This window comes from Eptatretus burgeri, chromosome 12 (assembly GCF_056783735.1).
Source record: "Eptatretus burgeri isolate ZD-2024b chromosome 12, Ebu_testis_v1, whole genome shotgun sequence".
Classification (NCBI taxonomy): Eukaryota; Metazoa; Chordata; class Myxini; order Myxiniformes; family Myxinidae; genus Eptatretus; species Eptatretus burgeri.
In genome coordinates, this window is record NC_140972.1 from 61,247,596 (window position 1) to 61,260,904 (window position 13,309).

Genomic DNA, 13,309 nt, shown 5'->3' on the forward strand with positions numbered 1-13,309 from the left:
TCCAATAATACATAATTGGTAGACGTTATCACTATCCAAGTGATGTTCAAACAGTACGTAATTAATAGACAAACTCACATGGGTCGACCAAGGCTTAACCCCCGTCCCCACACCCCCGTCCCTACGCTGAGGGTGGATTGAGTTTGTGTGTTAAAGGTCTAAAGGGTCTGAGGGGTGTAACGGGGTCTGAGGGGTCTAAAGGGGTCTGAAAAGATCTAAAACGGGTCCAAAGTTTGAAGGGTGTAAACATCTCAAAGGTACATTTCATTATTTTTTTCCACAGACAGATTGGAATGGCTTTTATTGGTATAGATTACAATTGGAAGTACTTTAAATGTTTCTGCATGTAAGTGGGTTATGTTTGTAGATTTTGTGCAACCTCTTTCAATCCTAAGAACTTTGTTTTGTGGTTTTTCAAGTTTTTGTATATTATGGTGTGAATAAACGGTGGCCCAGCTTTGGCTGCTGTAATTGATAGTAGTCCAGATGAGCTGTTTGTGGGTTGTTAGAAGTGATTCTTTGTGTTGTCCAAGGTTGAATCAGTGTGTGTGCATTTTGCTGTTGGCCTTGGTAGTTAGTTGGTCTGTATGTTGTACAAAACTCATACACATTATATGGGTATTCAATGTGATGCTATGGTGTACAGTGTGCAGCAAGCAGTGGTCACTGCACACGGGGAGATGTTGGATGTCTGTCAAGAAAACGTTGTTGATTGAAAAGGGTAATGGTTGGATGTGGGTTTGAGTATAGAGGGGTAGCAGCTGAAACCTGAATCCTATCTAAAGCCGCTGTCACACCTTGACGTTTTAGCCAGCGTATGCCGACGTATGAAAAATTTGGCGAATACGCTGGCACATGCCGAATACGTTATGGGTAAGTTTTGTACATGTTAAGAGCACGCTGAAGCACGTTGGCATACGTCGTAGTACGCCGAGCTCGTCGACAAATTTTGTGCATGCACAAAATTATTCGACGTATGACTCACATGTTCCGCATACGCTGGCCATAAGTTTTAGGCACGTTATGCGATCGTTACACATCGACACACGTTACTTGTAAGTTACTCATAAGTCGAAACACGTCGAGGTAATGTCTAGCGTACCCGAAACTTATTTCCAACCTATGAGTAACGTGCTTTGAACCTATGTGTAACGTATCTCCAACGCATATTGACGTATGTAGACGTATTTGATTGACGTCTTCCGGACGACCACAGAACTTACTGAATGTGTTTCTAAATTACAGCTACCGTATAATGGCGTATTGGCAGCGTTTAGGGGAATTGGTATATACAAATGGGGTTCACAGGAGGAACCCGTCAGTGTTCCAGACTCCTTGGTGAGCAGATGTCCATGTCATCCGAGAGATGGAGGATCCGGCAAGGTTGAGACGAGAATACCTACGAGCTGTCCTCCAACATCAACATGACCTCATCGATTTGACACTGTACCAGTTGCGTGCCAATAGAGCCAGAAGAAGAAGAGGTGAATGGAGGAGAAGGAACTGGGTGAGATTATGGATCGGGAGGCGACGGCAGTTTGGCATGTATGATCAGCTCATGGTGGAGCTCCGTAACGAGGAGTTCTTCGAAGTTTTCTTCGGCATGACTGTGATGTTGACACTTCGATGTCTTGTGCGGTTATGATTTGAATCGTTGAGCAGCAGCCATTTAATAGACTACGCCACGTGATCGTCGGCGATACGCTGCTGCGCACTATGCATAAGTTAGACTATCGTTGGGCATAAGTTGTGAACGCCGACAACACGCTAAGCATTCGTTGGTATAAGTTATCGAAACCTCTGTGTACGTTACTAATACGTTATGCATACTTCCAACTCGTTATGAATACACTATTATACGCCCAAAACTGAAAAAAAAATAGTTCAGCGTACGCCAGCATTTTAGATAAATTTTGATACGTTGCCTAAATCGTCAAGGTGTGACAGGGGCTTAACTTCCTTCTGATGACTCTCTCTCTCTCTCTCTCTCTCTCTCTCTCTCTCTCTCTCTCTCTCTCTCTCTCTCTCTCTCTCTCTCTCTCTCTCTCTCTGGCTCTGTCTCTCTCTCTCTGGCTCTGGCTCTCTCTCTCTGCCTCTGCCTCTCTTTCTCTCTTTCTCTCTTTCTCTCTTTCTCTCTTTCTCTCTTTCTCTCTTTCTCTCTTTCTCTCTTTCTCTCTTTCTCTCTTTCTCTCTCTCTCTCTCTCTCTCTCTCTCTTTCTCTCTCTTTCTCTCTCTTTCTCTCTCTTTCTCTCTCTTTCTCTCTCTCTCTCCCTCTTTGCTTGTTCAGGTTCCTTCTGATAATTGCAATGCAGTACTGTATTTAGTCTTTCATTTCATTAATTGAAAAGGGTAATTAATGGCTAGATGTGCATTGAATTCATGATTGTCTGGAGTGTGATCATAGGTTACAATATTTGGGTGGAGATGCTGTCATGTATGTGCCGGTTTTCAAGATTGTCGAGATATTGCTGAAGGGTGCCGGTAGCCTGGACAAAAGTTATTGTGCCTTAATACTTGTATGCCTAAGATGTGCCTCGAGGCAGAGTGCCTTGATGTAAAACCTCTACGTGTGATTGTGGAAGAGAATGTACAAGAGAGGAAAATTTAATGGAGTGCATCAAAGTGCATTTAAAAGTGTCAAATCCATTTCACCACGTGAACGCGACAAACAATCCTCGTTTACTTGAGATTCAGCAAAACTGGCGATAAAGGCAGGTGGCTGTAATGGAGATCACATACCTGCACACCTACCTGCCGTCATAATTTTGTATTAAACCAAAGATTTTCGACAAATCTTTAAAAGGAAACCTTTCTCACGTTGAATCGACTTTTCAAGACGAGATTAATGTAATGGAGCAATTCCCATCCTACGCTTGTGACGTCAGAATATCGTAAGACTTCGCTCGATTCCCTCGTTAACATGCTGCAGATGCATCAAAGTATATTTAATATAACGTATAAATCTGCGAAACTCCTAAAAACTGCACCGGCACTTCTACATTCAACTGTTCAATGAACGGAACCGTTTAATATCGGCTGTTGTTCTTCGTAGGTCTACCCTAAAAATTTGTCAGGTATCGCATCTCACCCTCGAGGGAAAAAGGACGACTCGATACATGGGACTCGAGAACCTTGACGAGGAGCCGCACGGCCCGAACCAAAGTTCATTCCACTTACTTGTTTGAATAGAGCTCTGGCAAAGAATTCAAATTAAGTGCAGCCGTGGGAAGAGGGTTTGGGAATGTTTTCCTTTCTTTTATTATCCCTCACATCTTACACCTAATACCGCTTTAATTAAGAGTAAAAGGAAGTTCAACTCAAAGGAGAAGACTACAAGGTGCTGCCTTCGGTCCTTATCACGTGTCTTCCAGCTGCCTTCAGTTATTCGGAGTTGTTTCTTTCTTTCCTTTTTTTTTACGCAGAGGTCAAGGCTCATGGAAGGCCTAGATGACAGAGTCAAAGGTCAATGCACTGACGGCTAGTCCAGCAGGAATAGAAGAGATTCTGTGTTGTTTGCACGGGAATCCTAAAAGACTGGAGTTAAAGATTGGACACAATTCCACAGTCTATGAGAGAAAAGGCGGACGATGGATTGGAGGAGACCTTTCACTGATACTCGATGGAAGTGCCTGTTTGGTTTCCTTCGGAACAAACCTTCTCGTCCTGATTTCTCCTTAACCTCGATACTCCAACTTCCTTCACACCCGGTCCATCTCGTTCACCCCCTCGATGAGGGCACACATCCCCTTGCCCTCATTCTTCCCCACATCCCTTATTTCTCCAAGTTTCCCTCTATTTTGTCCCTCGTTCTTGCTGGTGGTGTGTCCCTCTCCCCTCCCCCTCTATTTCTACTGTCTCGTTTGCTACATCCTGATCCGTTCTATGTTCTAGCTCCTCCACGAGCCTCGACATTGTATGTTTATCCCCATGTTGAGTTTCGTTGATACAATCGTATTTGCAACATCTTCTTTCTTCCTTTATTTTGAATGTTAAAGATGAACAATACTGGGATGTGATGCACATATGGCACAGGCGTTTTGGTAAGATTTTAGAAGTCTGATTTCCTACAACCCTGATCAAGCACTTTATTTCTCATTCAAGGTTTTTTTTATGAACTGAACGGTGTAAATTCCAGGGAAGCGCCAGGGATTATCCAGATACATGCGTGGGTGCAGCTGCCGCGGTGGAGGCGATGCTGGCACTCCCTTTAAAAGCTATTTGTGTTGCAGAGATTCTTTTGCCTTTGCATTGTCGATCGGTCAGTCTGTTCTATCCCACCCTGCGGATGGAGCCGTTGGTGCTGCTATATCAGTCTCATTGTAAGATTCTTGCTGGGTGGTTTGCCATTCCCTTACCAGCAGTCTGTCCGGGCGGTGATGTGCAATTTGTTGAAGGTGCCGGCAATGGCTCGCCTACTCTTCACCAGATAGATTCAAAGATACCAGGAGATCTTTAACTTCTACAAACTAACGTTAGCAGACGGGATGCCTGGCTTAACATCCATCCAACGAACGATGACGCACCTTGTGATGCCACGTCTTGCCTGAGAAGCATCATATCGACAGTTTATAGTCTGTTTGAGAATCAAACCCAGACTAAACAGCTCAAACGTAAGTGCATTACCTATCTACTACCCTGTCGGAATGTTGAATTGCGTGTGATTTGCTAAATCACTGTACAATCACTCTTTCCCAGCTTAGGAGGGCTTATCGTTCATTTAGACTTGCTTATGGCGTTAATGAGAGAGGTGTTCTTGACTGACGATCATGTGTTTGTTTTTGTTGGATACACGGCGAATAAATCCTATTACATAAACTTTCGTCAAAGTCAAATTTCGGAACAAACTTCTATGGGTCGCTCTGCAGCTTGCTTTAATTGACGGCTACAGTCAAAGGGTCTTGGCCAGTCTCTGTTTGAACCAGGCCACATCTGGATACAACTTAATTGCTGATTGTGGGATCCACGTGCATCGCGCCTGAAAAAAACCTGCTTGAGCGTTTGCCACATTCCTTGGATCGATCGGGTCTAAGACCCCGTGACCTTTTTAATCAACCTCAGGGGTGTGGAAGCACGCACATGTCATCCGGTGTGTGTTCTATGTTTGGCTTGAAGTGCCACCCAAAGATTGTTCTATGTGATATTGGGTAGATCATATAACCGTTTAAAGTCTCTTATCGGTCTAATTAACCGCATGGACCAACGGCTTGGCATATATGTGAGTACCCAGAATACCATCAAAACCCAACTCAGCCGGAACTAGTGGTGCAGCTTTCCTGAAACCTCCATTCAATTCTCGGGTCCTTTTCTCACGGCTTCCACATTATCATCTGTGATATATTTAATGAGCTCGGTTCACGTTAAGTAATTGTTCGATGAACCGACACCTCCTGGCGTTGAGTAATATGTCCTTGAGGTTCACAATGTATATTATCGTGGGATGCTAAAAGGGTTCCCCTGCCAGTTGTTTGTGAGGAGGCTTCTCAGTATCGAGCATCCATGCCTAGGATCCCAATATGTCTGTAATTACAGGTTTTCCATCTCTCTCTCTCTCTACTGGCACAAAAATGCATGGCTGTACAGAGCTCAACAAAAATGGAACTGAATCTCTTCCGTCAAGTCACGAGGAGGATCTTCAGCCATTTTTAAAAAGTACTTTTCCATCCGGTGTACTGTATTTACAAACATAACTGCAAAATGTGCAGACGGACAAATAAGAGCCCGATAGCAGCGTATCACTTGTCTGCCACGCTTGTCACCTGGTATCTGGGTGCCTTCTGCTCGTATTGAGTTAGCACCGAGATGGAACAAAGCGAGGCCTGGAAGAGCTTTTTGAGTGTTGTAATGCTTTGCATTTTAAAGCCACTAATAACCTTTTGAACAGATTTGATTATACAATGCATTGTCCTTCGGAAGCGATGTTCAGGTAAGAAGGTACGGAGAAAGCAACACTCGACGAACCACTTTTTGGTTTCTTTGAGAAACAGAATCTGACAATCAGCAGAAGAAAGAATATAATCAATGGCCACGGGGGGAAGGTTTTTTTTGAAAACCATGCAGCGTGCTGAATTGCATCAAAGCATGTGGGCATCACCCAAGAAGACCATTCTTACTTCTTGTGTGTGATCAAAAAACGAATCCAATAGGTGCTCGTATCCTGGCTGTGATAAATAGCATCATAGGTAGGCCCAGTTTGTCAGCATCTGCATCACTGCTGTTGTGCTGTATACCCTACGGACAAGATGCTGCGGAGTTAGGACGCTTACCTTTGAACTGTCTTATCTGGTCTCGATTCTCGACCTGATGATGAACCATCAGATTGGTGCTTCACAGGCAGGCAGTTCCATCTGTCGGATGGACGTTAGGCTGGATATCTCATCTTCTAGCATTAGTTGGTATCCGTTGAATATCCCATCAGTATAATTCTTAGAGTTGGAGGGTTATCACAGATACTTGAACAAATTCGAAAATCCTATCCCGACTGACTGGGAAGGCAATGTCAGACTACCCATTGGAATGCCTTCCAGGAGACGTCTTCGGCAGCGCTGACACTATCCACAGAGTCCGGTGAACCACGGCCATCACCGCCATTATCTTTCACATTGTTATATTGGTGTTATTAACATAGTCAGTGTTGTTTCCTCTCGACTGACTTGTCCTGTATGATGAGTGATTAATCGGAATGAAAAATGATGTGCCAGTACAGTCACATTGGGGTTTAAGAATGAATACTTTCCCAATAATACAAATGTGTGCAGAAATAATTTTATGGTTCATTCATTCATTTCTGATTGAATTTCCATGATCTCATAGCCTCGCAAATCCAGTAAGGGTCGTACATCATCATTGTACATTACATACACAAAATGGTGGAATGTTTGACTCCTCTTCCCCCTCAATTACACACGGTCACACGTTCTCCATTCCTTCCTCCCACTCCTTTTTTTTCTTTCCTCCCTCCTCTTCCCCACCAAAACTACCTTTTGCTTTTCTTCCCCTGTTCTTCCCATTTACTCTATTAGCTCATTTTTAGCTCACCTGTTCGAAGAACAGAGAGCTATAGCGATACCCCCGGCGTGAGCGTCAGCATCAGCGTGAGCGTGAAAATGTTAAAGTTTTTGGTGCAAGTTATTTCGAAGCTTGCCATTCATTTAATATGTGTACTGGGATGCTGATATTTGGCATGGAGGTTCCTTTGGGGTATATTATTGGTGTAGTGAAGTTGAAATTAAAAAATAATTTCAAATGTTTTGAAGTTAACTTTTTGTAGCACATCAATGTTAAAATTTTTGGTGCAAGTTATTTTTTAGAAGATTGCATTCATTTAATATGTGAACTAGGATGCTGATATTTGGCATGGCGGTTCCTTTGGGGTCTCCTATTGATGTAGTGAAGTTGAAATTAAAAAATAATTTCAAATGTTTTAAATTTTTGACCTGTTTTGAACTTAACTTTTTTGTAGCACATCAACGTTAAAGTTTTTGGTGCAAGTTATTTAGAAGCTTGCCATTCATTTAATATGTGTACTGGGATGCTGATATTAGGCATGGAGGTTCCTTTGGGGTATATTATTGATGTAGTGAAGTTGAAATTGAAAAATAATTTCAAATGTTTTAAATATTTGACCTGTTTTGAACTTAACTTTTTTGTAGCACATCAACGTTAAAGTTTTTGGTGCAAGTTATTTAGAAGCTTGCCATTCATTTAATATGTGTACTGGGATGCTGATATTAGGCATGGAGGTTCCTTTGGGGTATATTATTGATGTAGTGAAGTTGAAATTGAAAAATAATTTCAAATGTTTTAAATATTTGACCTGTTTTGAACTTAACTTTTTTGTAGCACATCAACGTTAAAGTTTTTGGTGCAAGTTATTTAGAAGCTTGCCATTCATTTAATATGTGTACGAGGATGCTGATATTTGGCATGGAGGTTCCTTTGGGTATACTATTGGTGGAGTGAAGTTGAAATTAACAAATGATTTAAGAAAAAAAAAAATTTCAACCTAAGATGGTGTCAAAGCCACCCAATGCTCGCCTGTTTATACTAGACGCTTGCCATTAATTTAATATGTGTACTAGTTTACTGATTACAATATACAAATACATACATTGCTTTAAAATTATTTGGATCAGACTTCACTGCAATGCTTTATAAAAAATATTATTAGACTAGTCTTTTAAAAACGATAAATGTATAAACAGGTGAGCATTGGGTGGCTTTGACACCAACTCTCTGGTTATATGTACTCCCCCCCCCTAGCCCCCACTCCCAGAGCTTATGAAAGTTTAGATGACCCTCACCTTGATGACAGGTCAATCGACGTGACTTCCAAGGCAGGATGCTTACATGAGATTTATGTGGAGAATCTGGAAGTTTATCAACATTCTGATTCACCTTGCCGTTCCAAAGGTACTTACTGAGAAGCCAACTTAAATCAAGTCCAAACACCCACCCCAGGTGCACGACTCTGAAATGGAGGTTTCTAGAGTCTGTGTGTTGATAAAGTTATCCCATGGGAATGTAAACCTGCAAAACAAAACAAAATTGGTCGAGCCTGAGCTAGCTCATATCCTTAGAATATAGTCACAGCAGATGGTACCATTTCCCTTTGAATGCTGAGATAAGATGAGAGATAGTGGAATAAGGGGATCTTGTGAGAATGAAAGGATTAACACGTCCTGTGGCCACAACAAGTGTGATAAATTGGAATTGGTTTGTGTCGGACACTTTGGAAACCTAGCAGGCCTTATGCAAAAGATTCTTCTTTGACTTTGAAGCAAGAATGCACTTCTCAAAAGCTGAGTGACAGCTTGGAGGAACAGTTGGGTTTCTCAGGTTTGGTCATCATTTGGCAAATTCATCCAGTCACCGATGTGAAGTGTCAAAAAGGTTGCTCTGCTTCCATTTCCCTGTTGTTGATCATTCATTCTCATGATCAACTGTGTTTTTGCTTCTACTTCCTATTTGACAGCGAGTGACTGGCTGTGGGGTTTGATGAGAATTAATCATTTATCATCTCATCTGCTGAAAACTCAAACATCACCTGAGTTAAATCTCCTACTGTATGTTTGTGCTGGCAAGATGGCCTACATGTGCACACACTCTCCTCTCAGCTGTCCAGCCTGGATCTGAATCTCGGTCCAGCGACAAACTGCCATCCCGGTGTTTCACGGCGGGGTGATTCATCAATGTGTGTGTCGTCCCTCGGATGCACGTTAAACTGCTTGTCCCGTCTGCTGACATTAGTCAGTGGAAGTTAAAGATCCCACGGTGTTCTTCGCGAAGAGTAGGCGAGCTTTCGCCAGCACCCTCGCCAAATTACAAATTCCTGTCCTGACCCTGAGTCGGAATGGCAACCCGACCAGGATTGTAGCCTAGTAACTGCTTTGGCAGTACCATTGCTCTGCATGGAGCCTGGCACATGATCATGATCATGATGATGACTGTTTTGGTTTATCTCTGCATCCATTTTTGCCCACTAAGTACATCCGTTGATATTTGCTTTTAAAAACAATTCAGAGCCTTTATGAGAAAAGTTTACTGCTTGCTATTCTGCAGTGTACCTTTAATTTTGGTTTTGTTTCAATTCGATGAAATCATCATGGGGTGTGGCGCTGCCGGTACCTGTGCGGGAGGACGAAAGTCCGAGTCTTCAGGTCCTTGGTGCTTCCAGTCTTGCTCTATGGATGTGAGACTTGGACTCTGACCAAGGATCTGAGACGGAGACTTAATTCCTTTGGTACCAGGTCTCTTCGGAGAATCCTTGGCTATCGCTGGTCGGAGTTTCTGTCCAATGAGCGGTTGCTGAGAGAGACTCAAATGAGATTTGTTACCTGCATGGTCCGTGAGCATCAGTTGCGACTGTATGAACATGTGGCTCGTTTTCCTGACGCTGATCCTGCTCACCAGATTCTCTCAGCGAGGGAGTCTCGTGAGTGGAGGAGGCCAATGGGCCGACCACGTGCCTCGTGGTTGCAGCAGGTTGATCGGCATCTCAAGGAGATGGGGATGGGCCAGACATCTGCCTGGGGGATGGCCAGACGGAGGCCCCTGGAGTATTGGTGGAAAGTGGATGCAGCAACGCGCTGTTCTGGCATACCTGACCTGACCTGAATCAGTGTGTGTGGCGTCATTTGGATGGACGTTAAACGAGCGTCCCGTCTGCCAGCATTCATTGGTGGACGTTAAAGATCCCATGGTGTCCTTCGCGAAGAGTAGGTGAGCTATTGCCAGCACCATGAACAAATTACAATTTTTTGCCCGAACCAGCAGAGGGCATTGCATCAGCGGCACAGCCGTGCCCTCAGCCAATGATGCTACCCCGCAGCCTTATGCTGCATATGAACAAAGAATATACCTGAATACACGGTACGTAGCGTGGAAGTAAATTTGTCATTCTTAGCATGTAAGAGGGAAAAATAATGGAAAAAAAACCCACAAAATAATGAATACAGATAATAACAGCACACTGCTTTGGAAACGTTGCCAGAATGATCACTGTGCTATCTCAAGAGGATGATAGAATGCAGGACTGTGTCTGCCTTACAGTGTTCCTGCGGATTTGGATTATATAAAAGAGCGGATGAGAATACGAGCTGGTACGCAAAAAGGAATTGAGAGCGCAGGCTCAGAAGGACCGCAAAAGGTGGACTGTCGGGCGTATGACTACACGAGCGATAGCACGGGTACAATGAGTTTTGATGTGTGAAGGACGATTTCGAGAAAAGGTTTTCGGTCGTGTGCTGTTGAACACGAGGCAGCCGTCGGTCGACTCCACAGATCGCCGTTACTTGATAAGCCATCGCCCGTCAAATTAACACGGACAGACAGTTTGCAGACATTTTCATCCGTGAGGTCTTGACTCCGACTTCAAGGTTAAAAGACAACCAACGAGTAATTGCTGCCGAGCGTTTTTGGCCAACACCGTCATATTGCTCTCCGTCGACTTCACAGCGAGGCTTATTGTTGGAGTGGTCGGGAAATGTTTCCTCACTCCGTGGTAAGACCTTTCGTAAGGCGGTCTTCCTCGATCCCCTTGAGGCTTTCCTCCCACGGATAGCAACCGTTCAGCAGGTCTGAGACCGGTCGAATGTCGATCTGATCACTAAACCTTGACCACTCCTCCGCGATAGGAAACTACGGTATGTTCCGAGGAGCTCTCACAAAAAAAACAGTGGAATATAAAGAAAGCTGAGCATGTGGAAAATTCATGAGACCCGAACACCTGCTTTCGCTGCCAAACGCAGCTGTATTTATTGGCCTCGCCATCACCAGGCCACCTGCTCGGTGCCTTTGTCAGCGAAGCCACGTGCTTCTTTCCCAGATTGTCTGAACAGGTTACTTTCCAGCTGATGCATCTCTTAAATGTCTTCAGCTTGCGTTCAAGCTGGCGTGGTTTTATTCCGTGTGTCTACGTTTGACGTTCCTGCATCTCGTGGAAATGTTCCGTTTTTGCCTCGAATCTTCCCTCGGCCTCGCCTTCCCCCTTTATTGTTTCCTTTTAAATTGGCCGAGATTGACGGTCATTTTGCTCGGATTAGAAATGGGATAAAGTGCTGCAATTTGGAGCAAATGAATCACTTTCTCATTTCGCGGCCATAAGCGGTGACTGAAGCGCACCGTTGTGAATGTCCTTGCGCTTTTCTTTGCCGCCATTCAGCTGTATTGCTCGGACATTCATCCATTTTGATTTTGGAATCAACCACTGTACCTTTGTTTTTTTTGATTGTCCTTTGCAGACCCGCGGGTGACATTGGTGGGCCGATATCTTTGGCATGGCAGTTGTTCAGGCTATGCTGCTCTGTGCTGATCCCCAGCTGCAAACCTCTGCATCCAGGCCTGGCTTGCGTTCTGCTGTGTCCAATCCAGAGCTCCATCGCAGTGGAGCCACCATGGGCAGCGTGAGCAGTCTTATTTCTGGTGGGAGTCACGGCACACGGTATCATGAGCATCGCGCAGCGGCGACGGCGAGGCGTGTCGTCCCACCAGGTAGGCCACATCTCAAGGGCGGTTTGCTACAGCGCAATGGCCTGCTTCGCGCCAGAGGAGGATGCAGTTCAAAAGAGTCTGTCACGAGCCTCATTGGGGATGACCGCCCGGCACACCTGCCCACACGTGCACCGATGGTACTTGTGAAAGATGAGCGTTCGACTGCAGCACGTCAAGGCCCTCACGGTGACTACGTTCAACTGAGCGGTGGTGGTGTCGGGCTGGAGGGAGATGAAAAAGATGAAGGGCGTGTGGCCACCGCTGCCTCTGCCGTAGGTATCACCGCGACGGTGCCTATCATTCGAGATGGTCCTGGTCCACCTCCCAAGATAGTACCTATCTCGGGAAAGCTTGAGAAGGTAAGGCCCTACCCTCTTTTCGCCTACCTCATACACACTTTCCCATGACTTAATTGAAACCACTCACTGGATTTAAAAGTATGGTATCTGTAATCAACACCCCCATGTTGTATCTATATGACCTTAATAGGACGGGGAATATCATTTCAGGATAACTGCATTGCTCCGTGTCACAAGGATAATGAATTTGTTTCTGATAATAAGACCTCGACAGATTAAATGTCAACCTTCATTGTTGGCCCAAACATGTTGTCAAACAGGGGCCTTTCAAAAGAGACTAAATGCGTGACTTGAGAATGTTATCGAGTGCGTCCACTGACCAGCCAAAGAGCAGTATAACCAGGAATGCCAACAGCCCAAGTGTTCCACGTTGTTGAGACGAAGCTTTAAGCCGTCGTGTGGAAAGACACGGGAGCAGGAAAAGTAAATATTTCACCACGCGTTGCACTTGCCAGCAAGCTGGTACGTGTTCCGCTCTGAGGATGTGTAAACTTCGGCTGCCTGAGCTTTCACCTTTTACTTATTCAGCTCAAAAGTCACACTTGTATCCTACGCCGCAGTGACGAGTGTCTGGGAAGTGAAAGGTCTCGCGATGTTTGTTGCCATCTTGTTTTGCCCGCGTTTCACTGGTAACGCGGTATGACCGGCACCATTGAAAACGAAGGACACCCCCACGAATCGATGAGTTCGAAATGATGCAGAACAAACGAGTCGATTTGTGTGTGCGAACGTTTGGATAGCTCCGCACGCAACAACAGGCGGCTCTTTCGGAGTTCCACCATTCCTGCAATCCAACCTTTCACCCTCATCGTGTCGTTATTTCAACATGATGTCACCCTCGAAGGTTCCACTGAATTTCGGTCACGTGTGGTGGCACTCCGTGGGTTTTTTTTATCATAGCGTTCCGAATTCTGCTCCGTTTTTCGCCGAACAATAAAGGGCGCATCATCTTATCAGAGTAT

At 44.6% G+C, this 13,309-nt stretch overlaps 1 protein-coding gene across 4 annotated transcripts in view; it reads left to right on the forward strand.

Annotated features, from left to right (window-relative positions):
- LOC147015727 (leucine zipper putative tumor suppressor 2 homolog) overlaps positions 1-13,309 on the forward strand; it is a 117,698-nt gene that overhangs the window by 74,217 nt on the left and 30,172 nt on the right. For 2 of the 4 annotated variants that reach the window (XM_085848192.1, XM_085848194.1), the window contains one exon: positions 11,739-12,347. The exons of 1 other annotated variant lie outside the window; for it this stretch is intronic. In XM_085848192.1, the coding sequence (XP_085704318.1) occupies positions 11,775-12,347 (573 nt within the window). In that variant the 5' untranslated portion in view covers positions 11,739-11,774. Of the gene's footprint in view, positions 1-4,263; positions 4,611-11,738; positions 12,348-13,309 lie in introns of those variants that run through there. One more of the 4 variants, XM_085848193.1, reaches the window with a different exon arrangement.